This window comes from Nyctereutes procyonoides, unplaced genomic scaffold (assembly GCF_905146905.1).
Source record: "Nyctereutes procyonoides isolate TBG_1078 unplaced genomic scaffold, NYPRO_anot_genome, whole genome shotgun sequence".
Taxonomy (NCBI): Eukaryota; Metazoa; Chordata; class Mammalia; order Carnivora; family Canidae; genus Nyctereutes; species Nyctereutes procyonoides.
The window spans coordinates 16,553,810-16,572,090 of record NW_026575040.1 but is presented as its reverse complement, the minus strand read 5'-3'; the positions used below and the strand labels follow the sequence as shown (position 1 = coordinate 16,572,090).

At 35.4% G+C, this 18,281-nt stretch overlaps 1 protein-coding gene across 8 annotated transcripts in view; it reads left to right on the top strand.

The window, feature by feature from the left end:
• Positions 1-18,281, top strand: part of RNF111 (ring finger protein 111) — a 127,890-nt gene that overhangs the window by 73,973 nt on the left and 35,636 nt on the right. For all 8 annotated transcript variants that reach the window (XM_055319963.1, XM_055319968.1, XM_055319964.1 and 5 more), the window contains exons 2-3: positions 1,298-2,196; positions 16,170-16,296. In XM_055319963.1, the coding sequence (XP_055175938.1) occupies positions 1,317-2,196; positions 16,170-16,296 (1,007 nt within the window). In that variant the 5' untranslated portion in view covers positions 1,298-1,316. The remainder of the gene's footprint in view (positions 1-1,297; positions 2,197-16,169; positions 16,297-18,281) is intronic.

The window sequence follows — 18,281 nt, the reverse complement described above, 5'->3', positions numbered from 1 at the left end:
GCATGTTAAATACAAAACTAATCCGTAGTCTTAGAAGTTAAGATAGTGGTTACAACTTCCAGTAGTTGGAGTGACTGGAAGGGGATTTCTAGGGTGCTGGTTATCTTATGTTTTGTGATCCTGGACGTTACCATAGATAAGTTCACTCTGAGAATTTGTTGAGCTATAAATTTAGAATATGTGTGTCTGTTATACTTCAATAAAAACTTAAGTTAAAAATCTTAACATTATTTAATTGTATTTTGTATTTGTTACACAGACTACCTTTCTAATAAATACATTTCATTTTGAACCATGATATTTATTACTTTTTTATTATTACCATTCTTGTGTATTGCATTGATATAAATGCATTAATTTCAAGTCCTCTTGTTCAGCAGCCCCTAATTTCAAAGATGGAATGATTTAGATACCCTTAGATTAGTTAATAGGAAATTTGGTTTTATGTCCTGCTGTGCTGCTTTAACTGATTGATCTTTAGCAACTCACTGTCTGTCTGCATGTATCTAAAAGTTTGTGAAATGCGGCAATTGTATATTTTGTCTATCAGCAAATTTAGATTCTCATTAGAGAAAGAATAGTGTGAAGAAAACAACCATGGGGAAGAGAAGCTATATGTATATATTTTATTTATTTGACAGAGTGTGCTTGCATACGAGTGCACAACCAGGGGGAGCTACAGAGGGAGGAGGCAGAAGCAGACTGTCTGCTGAGCAGGGAGCCAAACACGGGGCTTGATCCCAGGACTGGGATCATGACCTGAGCTGAAGGCAGTTGCTCAACTGACTGAGCCACCCAGGTGCCCCGAAGAGAAGCTATATTTATACTAGTTCATTATTTTTAGCAATCTAATACAGTAACCATCTAGATGTACAAAAAATATTTAATTACTACTTTCAGGATACTGGGAGAAAAACAGTGACTAGTCAAAGTCTTTTGAATTCTAGTCTTTTAATCTATTTTTACTATAATAGGTTTTAAAGAAATTGTTAGATTTTAACCACATATGTTGCTGGAGGTAGGAAGATTATACAGCAAGGTAAGTCTTTGGTTAATAGCAGTTTTCAGGTAGGCTTATGTTCCGGTAGGTTTGTGATCTTCATTTCTAAAAGTTGGGTATGTGGTAGAGGTATAAGAGAAAAATATTGTAAAAGAACAGTAAAATTACTTATTGTAGCCATTTTATATCTTGGTATATCAGGAAAAGGTATGCTATTAGTGTTCTCAGTGGAATCTGAAACTCTTCAGTTAATAAAACACATTAACTTTCTTTTAAATCTCTAATTATGTCTTCTAGGCCTTCCTTAAAGTTTCCCATGTCTCAATGGACTCCTGAATATAACAAGCTCTATACCTTAAAAGTGGATATGAAGAGTGAGATTCCTTCTGATGCGCAAAAGACACAGGAAAGTCTGAAAGGGATCCTCTTGCATCCAGAGCCCATTGGGGCAGCCAAAAGTTTTCCTGCAGGAGTTGAGATGATTAACAGTAAAGTGGGAAATGAATTCTCTCATTTGTGTGATGATTCTCAAAAACAAGAGAAGGACATGAATGGTAACCAACAAGAGCAAGAAAAAAGTGTTGTTGTGAGGAAAAAACGCAAAAGCCAGCAGGCTGGCCCTTCTTACATGCAAAATTGTGTTAAAGAGAACCAGGGAATATTAGGATTGAGGCAACATCTAGAAACACCAAGCGATGAAGATAATGATTCCTCTTTTAGTGATTGTCTTTCTTCTCCTTCATCTAGTCTGCATTTTGGAGATTCTGATACTGTGACTTCGGATGAGGATAAAGAAGTCTCTGTAAGACATTCCCAGGCAATTTTGAGTGCTAAAGGTAGAACTCATAGTGCACGGTCCCAGAAGTGGCCTCGGACAGAGACAGAATCTGTTTCAGGATTGTTAATGAAAAGACCCTGTTTTCATAGCAGTTCATTAAGGAGACTTCCATGCAGAAAGAGATTTGTAAAAAATAATTCCTCACAGAGGACACAGAAACAAAAAGAGAGAATATTGATGCAGAGAAAAAAAAGAGAAGTGTTAGCCCGAAGAAAATATGCATTGCTCCCCAGTTCTAGTAGTTCCAGTGAGAATGACCTCAGCAGCGAATCCTCTTCCAGCTCATCAACTGAAGGAGAAGAAGATTTGTTTGTTTCTACCAGTGAAAACCACCAAAACAATCCAACTGTTCCCTCAGGTAAAGATGTTTCTTAAGTTGAGCAAAACATGGAAGCATTGTGTTTGTGCTTAATTTTCTTCTACATTTTAGTGATTTTATTACTTTTAGAAGGAATATGAGGTTCAATTTACTTTTATTTTTAAGCCATATGAACAAATTACCAACTGTAGAATCAAACCATGACTCCAATTCTAAGATCCAGATTTTTGTATTTTATACTTTTTTGGATAGCTCTGTGATGCATATCTTTCACATTCTACGAGAGTAAAAACACTAAAAAAAATTACTTAATATTGTTTTTCCTTTAAGTACTCTATTTTTTTTTTAAAGATTTATTTATTTATTCATGAGAGGCAAAGACACGGGGAGAGGGAGAAGCACACTCCATGCAGGGAGCCTGACGTCGGACTCCTTCCCAGGTCTCCAGGATCACGTCCTGGGCTGAAGGTGGCACTAAACCGCTGAGCCACCCAGGCTGCCCTAAGTATTCTATTCTTATTGTTTACTAATTATCTTGTCATGAGCTTTGTAATTGAAAAATAATTTCAAGTATTTAAGAGATGCCTTTATTCTAATACTAGAACACAGACTTTTAGTTTTGACAGTGCTCAATAGAGCACATGATTGATCAGTTAAAATTGAATTGATAAAGGATCAGTTTGAGTGCACTCTCCCCTCCTCACGGTAAATATTATATTTAGCTAGAATAAGATTATGTGCAGTCTCTGAAGTATGTTACATATATTACCACTTTACATTTACAAATTTGCTGTAATTTAAAGGAAGTTGATGAAGTGAGCATTGAGGAGTAAAATCTGAACTGAGGGAAAAGATTAATTTCTTATGAAAGAATGGGGCATTAAGGAGAGCTTTTTCAAGGGCTACAATCATGGTTTTTAATACTGACACAAAGGTTTCCCAGTCTTTGCCTGATGTCCTGCTTGTGCCATTTTCCCCTCTTTCTTTTCTCCTTCTGTATGGGTTACTTCTTTTTCCAAGACTCCTTTCCTCTTATATTTTTATTTTTCTATCTTTGCCAGAACTCCAAAACTATAACTTTGATCTTTAGTCTTAGCCATGATCAGTTCTTTTTTTTTTTTTAACCTCCTCAAATATTTGTTTTAAAGAGTTCATTGAGAGCCCCCAAGGTTGGGAGGTGGTTACAACAGCCATTCTCTGAGGTTTCTTGAGATACAGGGAAGTGAGAATAGGAATTGTCTTGCTTAGTTGCCGCATTTCACATTTTCCTCAGGTGGTTAGAATGTGAAGACTTGTTTGGGGAAGAGGGAGCAGCAGAGCCCAATTTCTGCTTGAAATTAATGAGGCAGGATGGTTGGAGACGTGAAGCAGAAGTTCCAAGGAGCTGGTATTTGTAAGAGGCATGAGAATAGAGGTAATGTAGGTCAGTATCAGTGCCTGTTTCTAGGAAGAAAGGAGTTCATATACTCCCAAGTATTCAAGATAAATGCAAACTCTGTAATTCATTTTGAAATCTTATTTAATACTGTAGCATGTGGTTTTTGCTATCTTTCTTGGAAGAATTGCATTTTTTCAACTACATAATATTTTGAGACACTTAAGAGTAATGTGTGTCTCTAGAAATACAAACCCAAATGTTAAAACAGATTCTTTTGATTTTTTTTTCTGGTTTTTAGACCAGTGTTCTGTTTTAAACTAATTTGTTTTTTAAATAATGGTTTAAGAGTAACATTCACATAGTGTGCGGTTTTAAAAGTACCAAGAATGTTTAAAATTAAAAAAAAGTTTCCCACTTCTTAGGTCCCAGTTTTATTACCTAGAAGTAGTTAGTTTCTTCTCTCCTTCAGAAAACGTGGAACATATATAAGGGTAAATAAATAATGGGGGTTTAAAAACTACTAATGTGTGTAGTTACAGCCTCGTTTGAAAAAAGTGGTTGCATAATATTTCCTTTGTATGGATGTTCCATAATTTATTTAGCCAGGTTTTGTTGATGGATGTTTGCTGAATTGAACTACCTTGTACATACAGTTTTGCACACCTAGGCAAGCATAAAGGCATAATTTCTAAAAGTAAATAGGAAGTTACATGCATTTAAAATTTTGCTAGTTAAAAAAAATAAAATGAAATAAAAATTTGCTAGTTTTTGTTATCAGAATGCTCTCCAAGGAGTTTCATCAAGTTCCTTTATCACGCGACAGTAGATGATGTTATAATAATAAAAATACCTAGCACTTTTTGGGTATTTACTCTGTGCTGGTATTGTTCTGAATGTTTATGTGTATTCTCATTTCATCTTCTCAGCACTCTTAGGATGTGGTCTGTTATTATCATCCTATTACAGATGAAGCATTTGGAAAACTGTTTTAAAATAACTTATATCCAAAAGTTAAACTGAAATATTTATGGGACATTGTTCTATTATCAAGAAATTTCAGCTCTTAAAAAATTGCCTTTCTTAGATTCTTAAGAGATAGGTTTTTCTTCTGGATTTATTTTTAGTGCTGGCTTTCTGATTCCAATTCTGGTATGTTTTAGTGTGTGTTAAAAATTAGGAGATGGTTCAAATATCTCAAATTTTAATTAGATTTATCTATTATACCTTAATATGATTTGTATGGATGGGTATTAGTTACTCTGGAGCTGCTAGGACAACTTTTTCACACACTATCCATCAATACTTAACTGGCTGTTGCTGTAGTGAACTGATGGAAAGAATGTTTGACATGTTAAGTATTTTGTTATATCTTTATTCTCTCTGAGATATAACAGTTATGTATAATTAACTGGTTTTACCGAATCACCTAAGAATAAATTAAGTCAGTACTTTACGCTGTATAACAAACATTAATTCATTTGTTGTTGTGTTTCTGGGAAATCCGTATTTGCCTCATCCTTACTGTTTTTAAAATTTATTATGGCTCTCTATTCAAGCCTGGAAAGCCAAAATGATATGTGACTTGGATTGTTAGACAGTTGCCAGTTAGGTTGAGAATTTATACATCCAGTTTTGTTCCTGATAATATTTGCCAGGAACTTTAGATACTTTAAAACAACATAACAGAAGGTAAGTTTGAGAGAGTATATGTTAATTTTAGTGACATAGTTCTGTGATGTATTTAGTGAACCTCATCTGAACTGCTTTGATTTTTATTTTATATAGTCCTTATATTAGCACTGGGAAATCCTCATTTCCCCAGTTGTTACTTTTTTTAATTCAGTGACTGTATTTTTATTTACAGCTTAAAAATATATCTAATGGGTATATATTCATAATTTTCAAGTGCACACTGTACAGTATTGACTTAGGTGTTTTAAAAGTTTGAAAACTTTAGGGCAGCCTGGTGGCCTTTAGCACTACCTTTGGCCCAGGGTGTGATCCTAAATAAAATCTTTAAAAATTTAAAAATCTGAACTGCTGCTTAAATTTTTTTTAAAGATTTTATTTATTTATTCATGAGAGACAGAGAGAGAGGCAGAGACACAGGCAGAGGGAGAAGCGATGCAGGAGTCAATCCTGGATCTGCAGGATCACACCCTGGGCCAAAGACAGGCTCAACCACTGAGCCACCCAGGTGTCTCTAAAGGTTTGAAAACTTTAAAAGATAACTTTTAAGATAAACATTAAGATAATCTTTAGAATTGTAATCCTAATATTAGGAATTATATTTGTGAATGTTTGTTTTCCTCCTTTTCCAAAAATAACACTGATAGAGATTTGTTTTTGTTATTTTTATATGGAAATGTTCACACATAAAAACAGAAGTTATACCTACATAACCTACTTTCAGTTTTCAATATCCTGCCATTCTTTCTTTATCTTTCACCCCTCAGATTTTTTTTTCTGGAGAATTTTATTTAAAAAAAAATCATTTTTTTCTGGAGAATTTTAGGACAGTATCTAGACATCATAACATTTTTTTTTAATTTTTTTTTTTAATTTATGATAGGCACACAGTGAGAGAGAGAGAGAGGCAGAGACACAGGCAGAGGGAGAAGCAGGCTCCATGCACCGGGAGCCCGACATGGGATTCGATCCCAGGTCTCCAGGATCGCGCCCTGGGCCAAAGGCAGGCGCCAAACCGCTGCGCCACCCAGGGATCCCGACATCATACCATTTAATATGTTTTGTATACTGCATATTTCCTGCAAACTGGTAGTTAGAGCTAAAACCTTGATTTGATTCAAGTTCAGTTTAGCAACACTTCCTTGGTGGTACTGTGTGTTTCCTATTGCATCACTTGTTAAAGTTGACGAGAAGGTTCAGGTGGTGTCATTCTCATCCTTCCAGCCTGAAGTTCCCTGTCAACATTTCATATAGTATTAGCAACAGCTTTGATGATCTTGTCTGGATCCATTATTTCTTTTCTTTCTTTCTTTCTTTTTTTTTTTTAAGGTTTTATTTATTCATGAGAGACACAGAGAAAGAGAGGGGCAGGGACAGAGACACAGGCAGAGAGAGGGAGAAAGAAGCAGGCTCCATGCAGGGAGCCCAACACGGACTCTATCCCGGGACTCCAGATCACGCCCTGGGCCAAAGGCAGGCACTAAACCGCTGAGCCACCCAGGGATCCCCCGGATCCATTATTTCATTAGGGGTTGCAAAATGTTGACTTTCTGATTGTCATTCTGTTTACATTTATTTTTTTCTATTTATTTTTTTCTGTTTACATTTATTAACGGAGATTCTTCTACAAAGAATTCTTAACTAATTGGTTACTCAGAAATGCAGTCCATATAGGAAAGGCAAGATGAATGCTTGACTTTTCAAAATGAATCAGTACTCTTGCAATATCCAAAGAGGATTTTTCATTTTCAGATATCATTTTGAACTCATAGGGTTTTTTTTTTTTTTTGTCTTTTCTTTTTAAATATTTTTTTATTTATTCATGAGAGACACAGAGAGAGAGGAAGAGAGAGAAGCAGGCTCCAATGCAGGGAGCCCGTTGTGGGACTTGATTCCGGAACTCCGGGATCACGCCCCAGCCCAAAGGCAGAGGCTCTACTGCTGAGCCCCCAGGTGTCCCTAACTCATGGGTTTTAGTGCAGTTGGTATAGTTCAATCATTCATTCATTCATTCATTCATTTATTTATTTATTTATTTATTTAAAAGATTTTATTCATGAGAGACAGAGAGAGAGAGAGAGAGAGAGAGAGAGAGAGAGAGAGAGAGAGAAAGGTAGAGACACAGGCAGAGGAAGAAGCAGGCTCCATGCAGTGAGCCCAATGTGGGACTTGATCCCAGGACTTCAGAATCAAGCCCTGGGCCAAAGGCAGGCGCTCAACCGCTGAGCCACCCAGGGATTCCCCTTTTTATTTTTTTGATACTCAGTTTCATCTGTGGCCTGTGGAGCATCTTCAAATTGAGTTTATGTCCTTTTGATACCACCCCAGTGATCTCTGACAAGATAGTCTCTTATACAACAAGATGGTCCAGATTCATACTTTACATTTTTTAAGTACTGGTGATTACCTTGAGGAGTGATATTTAGAGATTATAGACTGGGAATTATGGTGTTCATTGCTTTACTGAGGTATATTATTGCTTTTCAACTTTTTTAAGGGACAAAACCAAGATTCTTCTTGGTTCCTTTTCGCTGTTGGACAGTCTTCTGTGAGGTTATGGCACCAATTAATTAAAATATTTTTAATTATTAGAGAGCACAAGCAGGGGAAGTGGCATCGAGGAGAGGGGCAGGCTCCCTGTTGATTAAGGACCCCAGTGTGGTGCTCTATCCCAGGACCCTGGGATCATGACCTGAGCTTAAGGCAGATGCTTAACTGACTGAGCCACCCAGGCACTTATATGCCACCAATTTAATACATGTTTAGGTTCATCTTTTTCATTGTTGTGTCATGAATTTTCTTTTTTTAGGGGATTTGGTAAAATTTTAAATTATGTAAAACATTTACCTGGTTCCAAAGTCAAAACTTTTAAGCAAGAATAGATTCAGTGAGCTCTAGTTTTTTACCTCTGCTCCTCTTCCGATCTTTCTCTCCCTCGTTACTTTTTTTTTTTTTTGAGAGAGAGAGAGAGCAGAGGAGGAGCAGAGGGAGAGAATCTTGAGCAGACTCAAGAGTGGGCTCAGAGTGAAACCTGACCTGGGGCTCAGTCTCATGACCCTGAGATCATAGCCTGAGCCGAAATAAAAAATTGGATGCTTAACTGATTAAACCACCCTGGTGTCTTGTATTTTCATTACTTTTAAATTTTGGTTTGTTACTCTGTTTTTTTCCTGTTCAGAAATAAAAACAATATTCATATTATTCTATCCTTCTCTTAAAATAAAATGTCTCTTGATTTTTCACCTAACAATTTATATAATTGTTAGGGTATAGAGATTATAGATGAATAAAAGTGTGTGTGTGTATGTGTATATGTGTGTGTGTGTGTGTGTGTGTGTGTATGTGATATAAAGGATACACACACACTTCATTGCTTTTCATTCCTCTTATTTTTTTTACAGCTTAGTAGCACTCCATTGTATAGTTATACCAAAGGTTGTTGAATCTGTTGATGAATAGTTTGCAGCTTTTTGCTGTTAGGAACAGCACTGCAATGAATAGCTTTTTGTATATGTTATTTAATATTTTTTGCCTAATCATAGTTTTGGAATAGAATTTTAGGAGAGGATTGTTGGGCCAAAGGTAAATGAATATATTATTTTAAAAATATGGCCAAATTTCTCTCTGTGGGATCATAGCCATTTTTGATGCCCACCAGCAGTATTGGAGAGTGCCTGTTTTCCCAAAGCCTTTTCAAGAGTTTATTGTCAAATTTTAGGTTTTTTGCTCCATCTGATAGGTAAGAAATAGTATGTCAGTATATTTTTAATTTTTAGATAAGTAATGTTGCATATCTCTCATGTTTTTGTTTATTTTTTCAAAAGATTTAAAAAAAAGATTTTATTTATTTATTTTAGAGAGAGAGTGTGTGAGCAGGTTGAGGGGCAGAGGAAGAGGGAGAGAGAGAATCCCAAGGAGACTCTGCTGATCATGGAGCCAGCCCAATGCAGGGGTATATTCCACAACCCAGGGATCATGGCCTGAGCCAAAATCAAGAGTTGGACACTTAACTGACTAAGCCACCCAAGTACCCCTATTCATATTTTTAAAGGTCATTCTATTTCTCATGATCAGTCTGCTCATACCTTTTGCCTGTTTTTTTTTTTTTTTCTTTTTTTAATCAGGATGTTGGTCTTCATTCTTCCATCCATTTTCAGATGCTTGTATATACTTGGGACATAAGTCCTATATATTAACACATTTCCCCCAAATTTATCTTTAGTCCTTTGACTTTGTTACACTTTTTCACCATGCCAAATCTTTTTTCTTTTTTTTTCTTTTTTTTTTTGGTTAGTCATATTTATTTACCTTTATCTTTACTGTTTCTGGGTTTTGAATCATAATTAGGAAAGCTTTTCCCATTTCAAGTTTACAAGAGAAATAACCCATTTTCCCCTGAGCTCTTTCATTATTTACTTTTTCTTTTTTCTTTCTTTCTTTTTACATTTAAAGTACACATCTATTTGATGTTTATCTTCATGTGTAGTATGAAGAGTGGATCCATTTTTTAAAAATGTGGCTATCCAATTGTCCCAAAACAAATCATTAATTTTTTTCCTATTAACTTGAGATGCCATCTTATGTTAAGTTTCCGTAGGCATTTGGACCTATTTTATGGAGTTTTCATTATGTTCCATTGATCTGTCTATGCATACACTAAAAGTACACTGTTTAATTATACACTTTTATATTTTTTTTGTTATTTTTGCCTGTTTTTCTAAGTGAAGTTACAGTCAGCTTGTTTATCTGAGGATAGTGGTAGTGGGGAGAATGGTATTCATATTGGGATTATATTTGTTGCTAAATTACGGTACCTGACATATTTAGTATGTTGGGCGTTCCTTTTCCAGAATATGATATGTCTTTTCATTTGTTGAAGTCTAGTTTTATATCTGGCAGGGAATGTTTTATATGTTATAGCTTTTTTTTTTTTTTAAAGAAAACCGCTTCATTGAGGTATAATTTACCTACCATAAAGTTCATTTTAAGTGTATGATTCAGTGATTTTTAGTAAACTTAGAGTTGTGCAGCCATTACCACAATACAGTTTTAGAACATTTCCATTAATCCCAAGATATATCTCCTGCTTATTTGTAGTTTAATCCCCATCCTAACCCTCAGTCCCCACAACCTAATCTATTGCTGTCTCTAAGGATTTGCCTTTTCTGGACATGTCTCTCCTCCCCCCCCCCCCCCCCCCGCTTTGGACATTTCATTTAAATATAATATATGTGTGATCTTTTGTGTCTGGCTTTTTTCATTAAGTTTACATTAAGTTTTTGAGGTTCATCCATGCAGGTATCAGTAATTAGTGTCTGTTTACTATTTAGTTCTTTTATAGTATTTCATTGTATGGATATACCACATTTTGTTTACCCATTTGTCAGTGATTGACATTGAATTGTTTCCAGTATTTGGCTCTTGTTAATAATGCTACTGTGCACATCTGAATACAAATCTTTGCAGATATATATGTTTTCTTTCAGTTGGATACATACCCAACAGAAGAATCCTAAAGACGAGTCAGAGCTGCTACAACTTCAATAAGTTTGTTACTGCAAAAGACAAGAGCAGTAGCCAAAGCAGCTGGTAGCAGGAAGATTCTGCTTTTGATAGTAACTAGCACCAACATGTTGGGTACTTAACGGCACTCTGATATAGTTTATGTAAAGAGTATGAACTTTAGAATTAAAATTAGGTTTGAATTTAGAGCGAATTGCTTACTATATGACAAGTCATTTAAATTTGCTAAGTGTCAGTTTCTTTTTTTCTATTTTTTATTTTTTTTTATATTTTTATTTTTTTTATGATAGTCACACAGAGAGAGAGAGAGGCAGAGACACAGGCAGAGGGAGAAGCAGGCTCCATGCACCGGAGCCCGACGTGGGATTCGATCCCTGGTCTCCAGGATCGCGCCCTGGGCCAAAGGCAGGCGCCAAACCGCTGCGCCACCCAGGGATCCCTAAGTGTCAGTTTCTTGATGGAGTTAGACACACAAAATATTGCATATGACACAAAGTATATGCCTATGAATTAGAAGCTGTTTTCATTATTAGCATCATGCCGGATTTAACAAGAGGGACCAAGGTAATCTATGATTGTAGTGTCTGATGTATCTTACAGATACTGCCAAAAGAATCTGTGATCTCTTATCAGGGAATAGAAGTGGTTGTTGAGCTCATGAAGAATTCTGTCAGAGAAGCCATTATTTCTGTGATCTGTATTAAAGTACCTAATTCTTTCCAGGCTGTTACCTGTTATTTCTCATGCTTGTAAAGTTCCTTTTTCATGATTTTTTTTTCCCTTTTCCTCCTGATGTTCTAAAAGGTACAAGCAGCATACGTCATCTTAAAAGAAATAGTTAAAATCACCTAGGGTCCTACCACTCTAATGTTTTGGCTATACTCAAGTTACTTATCCTTTAATATTTCTAAATGTAAGAGAGTGTGTAAAAATAAAATTGGTCCAGTAAGAAATGACCTATTCTCCTGATTTTAAGTAGTATTGAGGTTTAACTTCATACTTTTAGGAATGTTTCCTTTAAATTTTGTTTTAAATAATTGTCATTCTAGAAAAAAACACTAGGTTACAGATGACCATATCATGCCTGTTGTGATTATTATTTAGTTACAGGTATTATGTTCAAGTTATGCTTGTAAAGTTCCTTTTTAGAAAAATGATACTTAAGCAATAGAATAAGTGTATCAGTTACTTATATAACCTTTAGTTACACAATCCATAGTCATAAAAAATTATGTAAGTTGAATTTTAATACATTAGAAAACCTAGCTTTTTATCACTTATCAGTGGAACTTCAGAAGGTTACATTTATGTTAGACTTGCTTGTTTTATAAGATGTTTATAATGTTTGGGTTTTTTTTTTTTTCTACAGACTTTAAGGAAATTTCATGTACACCATATATAGAGAGAAATCACTAATAAAAGTTTATATGCAGGTGTAGCTTTTTCCCATGTAGAATGGTAATGTCCAGTTGATGGGTTAAAATAAGAAAAGTATTTTAAAAATCCATGTTTTATTTCTATGTATAATGCTTTTAGTTTTAAATACACAATTTCTTTTGTACTTCTGCCTTCAGCTGCATCATGTGCATGATTATGGAGGAAGAATTGGAAAAGTAATTTGGAAATGGAATCTAGGATATTATTTTAAATAGACACTCAAGTGCTATTTTTTCTCTGCCTATAAGATATATTTAGGCTGTTAAAAATACATTTTACTTCAATATGTCTGTGTGTGTAGTTTTTAGAACTTAGAAACTACTTCAGAAATAACTTTGTCCAAATCAGATCATCTTTCATTGACACTGATTTGCCGGTGCCTGCTCTCTTCTCCTCTTTGAAGTATCAGAGAGTACATCATAGATCTTTGTCATGGGCTTATATCTTCTCCAGATACTACCCAGCTTTTGAAATAGTGCACGTTTGATGACGTATAGATGTATTAGAGATGAAATTTGAAATTTCCAAGGAATGGCACCTTGGGTAAAGGAATAGATTGCATAAACTCCATTGTGACATGAAAGTTGAATCATTGTTGTCATTGTGGTAAACAAGAGTTCAGTCGGGGGGTGGATAAAAATGAATATACAATATCAATGACATACTTACATACTAGGAGATAATAAGAATAAATGGATCTCATTTGTAAGAGCAACAGAGAATAAAGTCTCTAAGAATAATCTTAATAGTATATTTGATGTCTATTAAGAAAATTATATAGCTTTATTAGCATTTATTTATTTAAAAAATTTTTTTTATTTATTTGAGAGAAAGAGAGAGTGCGCACCAGCGGGGGGATGGGGGGGTGGGCAGAAGGAGAGGGAGAAACAGACTTCCCAGTAAACAGGGAGCCTGATGTGTGGGACTCAATCCTATGACCTTGGGATCACAACCTGAGCTGAAGGCAGATGCTTAACGGACTGAGCCACCCACGTGCCCCCTTTATTAGCATTCATAATCAGACCAAACCTACAAGTTTTCTAGAGATTTATAAAAGATGATACTGGTAGATCGCAAAATATATTCTTAGATGAGAAAATATATATTATTAAAGATGTCCGGACTTCATTAGTGTTGCTTAATGCCGGTTCATTTCAAATCTCAAGAATTTTCCTTTTCCCTTAATTTTATAATCCGAAGAATTAGGAAAACCTGAATCTACTAGATATCAAAATAGAATTATTCTAGTCTTTTCAACAAATGTTACTGGGACAGTTGTAGATCCACATGCAAAAGAGATTAACTTAATCTTTTTTTTTAATGATTTTATTTATTTATTCATAGAGGCACAGAGAGAGAGAGAGAGGCAGAGGCACAGGCAGAGGGAGAAGCAAGCTCCATGCAGGGAGCCTGATGTAAGACTCTATCCAGGGTCCCCAGGATCAAACCCCGGGCTGCAGGCGGCACTAAACCGCTGCGCCACCGGGGCTGCCCAACTTAATCTTCTATGTCATGTTAGACACAAAAATTAACATAGACCTAAATGTAAGAGTTAAACTATACAACTTCTAGAAGAAACATAGGAAAAATTTTCAGTGACTTTCTGTTAGGCAGAGATATTTTAAATATGTCACCAAAAGCATCATGCATAAGAGAAATTGCTAATTTGGATTTCATCAAAATTAAAGACTTTTATGCTTCAGAAGACAGCATTAAGAAAATGAAAAGTTGGGGAGGCTGGGTGGTTCAGTTGGTTGAACATCTGACTCTTGATATCGGCTCAGGTCATGATCCTCAGGGTTGTGAGATCGAGCCCTGAGTCGGGCTCCTCGCTCAGTGTTAAGTTGGCTGGAGATTTTCTCCTGGGGGGGCAGAGGGAGAGGGAGAGAGAAAAACTGAAGCAGATTAATGTTCATAGCAGCTTTATTCATACTAGCTGAAAATGAGAAAAATCCAGATGTCCATTGACAGAAATATGGATAAACAAATTGTGATGTATTCATATGGTAGGATATCACTCAATAATAAAAAAAAGTGAATTATTGATACAGTTAAATAAATATCATGAATGAGTATTTCACTGAATGAAAAAGGCAAGACACAAAAGTATAAGTAATGTATAATTCCATATTTATATAGAACTCTAGAAAATACAAACCAATCTGTAATGACAAAACACAGGTCAGTTGTAGAAGTGTAGGAATGTGCGAAGGGTTGAGGGCTGACTGAAACAGGGCACACAATCTTGTGAGGGTGTTGGAAATGTTCTAAAATTGGATTGAGATGATAGTTGTATTCTGTAAACTTACTAAAACTAGTGAAATGTGCACTTAAAATGGGTGAAATATTTGGCTCTCAGTATTCATGTGGGAAAATTCTTATCAAAAACATGACTTGGAAGTTCTTGGCAGACTTTTAATGTAATGGACAGAGAAGAATGTTTTTAAAAAGCTTAAAAAGACATTTATTTAGTACCTGATTTGTGAAAAATACAGCAAGAGAAGAAATGGAATATGACTTTTTTTTAACCATCTTATTTAGCCATTTTAGTGTACATTTTAGTGGTATTAAGTATATCCACATTGTTGTGAAATAGATCTTCAGAACTTTTTCCTCTTGCAGTTTGAAACTCTATACTCATCAAATAATTCCTTTTTCCCTCTCCCCTCAGCCCTAGTAGCCACCACTCTATTTTGTTTATGAATTTGACTGCTTTAGAGCCACATGTAAGTGGAATCATATATAGTATTTTAATATGACTGGCTTATTTTACTTCTAGCATAATGTCCTGAAGATTTGTTCATGTTGGTCCATGTGACAAGAGTTCTTTCCTTTTAAAGGCTGAATAATATTCATTGTATGAATATACAATATTTCGTTTTCCCATTCTTTGATGGACATTTGTGTTGTTTTCACCTGTTGGCTAAGAGCATGGGTGTACAATATCTTCTCAAGACAAAATGTGAATTTTAAACTATGAAAGTTACACCTCAAAGAAGCTGTTTAAGAAAATAGAATTATCCTGATATAAGAATTCTTGTCAAAGGGGATGAAGTGATGGCATTAAAATATAACCTAAAACATTCAGTGATACTTAAGAGAGTTATCAAAATTTAATGGGTCACAGAAATGATTTTTCAGTAAATGGTTTGGGAATAACTAGTTAGTCATGTAGAGACAGGGCCAGATTCTATTTATAATCTTACCTAATTCCATAAACAAAAATTGTTCTCCGTGAAGTAAATAATTAAGGAAACACATTGAACTAAATATATGTATCTGTCTTCCAAATAAGGATGCCCTTTCCAAACTTAGAATAATTTAGAAAAGAACTGGGGCGCCTGGGTGGCTCAGTGGTTGGGTATCTGCCGTTGGCTCAGGTCGTGATCCTGGGGTTCTGGGATTGAGTCCCTCATCGGGCTCCTGCAGGGAGCCTGCTTCTCCCTCTGCCCGTCTCTCTGCCTCTCTCTGTGTCTCTCATGAATAAATAAGTAAAATCTTAAAAAAAAAAAAGAACAAAATATACAAAAAATGACAGATTTCATAGCTTAAAACCAAAAACTATATTTTTAAAAGAATACCATATGTTGTTTAACAACAAAAACCCTAAGCTATTTTAAGTAAAACATACAGCATGTGTAATATCTTTATTTTAGATACTAAAGACTTATTATGGAATATAAATATATAAGATCTTGGTACCTTTAGATACTACAGGATTAATAATTCTGTATAAGATCATACAAACTGATATAGAAACCACTGTATGTTGTAAAGAACAAACAAAAATCTTATGATTTTTGAGGAAATAAACATGAAGACAGATTAAGAAAGTAAGTACTCTTTTCACTATGTGTGTTTAGCCCTGTTTTTGAAAGAACTTTCGACAGGTAAGATTTTTACTTTTATAATGAATTTCACAGCCTTCAAAGTAAAAAGTTTTTTTTGTCAGTTAGTTTAAAATGTTTTTCCTTTCTATTTCCAGGAAGTATTGATGAAGATGTTGTGGTGATAGAAGCTTCCTCCACTCCCCAAGTCACTGCCAATGAAGAAATTAATGTTACCTCAACTGACAGTGAGGTGGAGATTGTAACAGTTGGAGAAAGCTATCGGTATGATTCTAATTCCTAGTCGTATATGTGAAGTTTTAAATATAAATATTTAAACATACTTGTGCTGCAGATATTTGCATTCTTTTATCTTTCTTTTTTTAAAAGATTTTATTTATTTATTCATTAAAGACATAGAAAGGCAGAGGGAGAAGCAGGCTTCCCTGCAGGGAGCCCAATGTGGGACTTGATCCTGGACTCCCAGGATCATGCCTTGAGCCAAAGGCCAGATAGATGTTCAGCCACTGAGCCACCTAGGCATCCCTCTTTTACCTTTTTTTTTTTTTTTTTTGATACCTCATTTGAGCACATACATTAGTGGTTTTCAAACCAGGTTGCATTAGACTCACCTGGGAAGATTATACAGTAGATAAAATTGTTCCCTGGATCATATCCCAGATGAGCAGAACCAGAATCTTGGGGCTTGGTATTTTTTAAGCACTGCAAGTATACAGTGAGAGTTAAGAGTTATTGCTGTAGATAAACAATAATTTTACTTAGTGCTTTACAAAATTTTGTAGTATGATTCAGAAAGTTCATGAACCTCTTTGAAATTTAGATGTGAATAAAATATAAATTTTGGGGATCCCTGGGTGGCGCAGCAGTTTGGCGCCTGCCTTTGGCCCAGGGAGCGATCCTGGAGACCCGGGATCGAATCCCACGTCGGGCTCCCGGTGCGTGGAGCCTGCTTCTCCCTCTGCCTATGTCTCTGCATCTCTCTCTCTCTGTGTGACTATCATAAATAAATAAAAATTTAAAAAAAAAATATATATATATATATATAAATTTTGGATGGTATTAAAAAGTGTTGAAAATATTAATATTGATGTTGAAGTATTTTTTTGTTGTTATAATCTGTTCCAAGATCTCATTGAGGGGCGCCTGGGTGACTCATTCAGCTAAATATTTGCCTTTCAGTTAAGGTCATGATCCCGAAGTCCTGGGATTGGGCCTTGCTTTGGGCTTCCCACTCAGTAAGGAGTCTGCTTCTCCTCCTTCTCCCTTAGCCCCCCACCCCCTTGTGCTTTAGCTGGCTCACTCTCAAATGAATAAATAAAAAAAATTTAACGGAAAAAAAAATCATCTCAATACCAGAGAAGTTTTTGCTATTATAGTAGGGCAACCTAGTATGTAACATATTTTTGCAATTTTATTGACCTTCACTCAGTAATTTCATCTAAGCCCTATACTAAAAAATGAATGAAAAATTGACATTTCTTTTGATAAATAACTGGAAATGAGATTGCCTTTTTATGGGGGGAGGGGAAGAATGGAGGGGGGGAAAAATCCCTAACAGATTGACCTCTTGGGACCAAAAAAAAAGAAAGAAAGGATGGGAAAAAAGCCCCTAACAGTATTCATCTTGTGCTTTACATGATTACAAATATTGGTGAGAGAAGCAATGATGTATTCCTTTATTCCATCTGGTATACCAAACTAATCCATGGATGAACCTTAATTTTTGTGTTGAAATTAATTTAGAAATACATTTACTCATTGTGTTTTAATTTGTGTTATTTATTTAAAAAAAATTTTTTTGGAAGCGTGTTATAAACATACCTAGTATGTGCTTCTCCATTTGTACTTTTCCCATTGGAGTGCAATTTGTAGTGGCATGGAAGACAACACTCCGTGATGTATCTGTTTTAAATTTTAGGGGCAGCCCGGGTGGCTCAGTGGTTTAGTGCCGCCTTCAGCCCAGGATATGATTCTGGAGACCTGGGATCAAGTCCCATGTTGGGCTCCCTACATGGAGCCTGCTTCTCCCTCTGCCTGTGTCTCTGCCTCTCCCTCTTTCTCTCTCTCTGTCTCTCAAGAATAAATAAATAAAATCTTAAAAAAATACTTTAAAAAATAAATTTTAAATGATTTTCCTAGGCTCTGAGGAAATTGATACTCCATGGTAGGTGCCACAGTTACCCTGTGACTGTGCATAGTGCTTGGTACAAGACTGACTCAGTTTTTATGAGCAATAATGATTGCTGAAA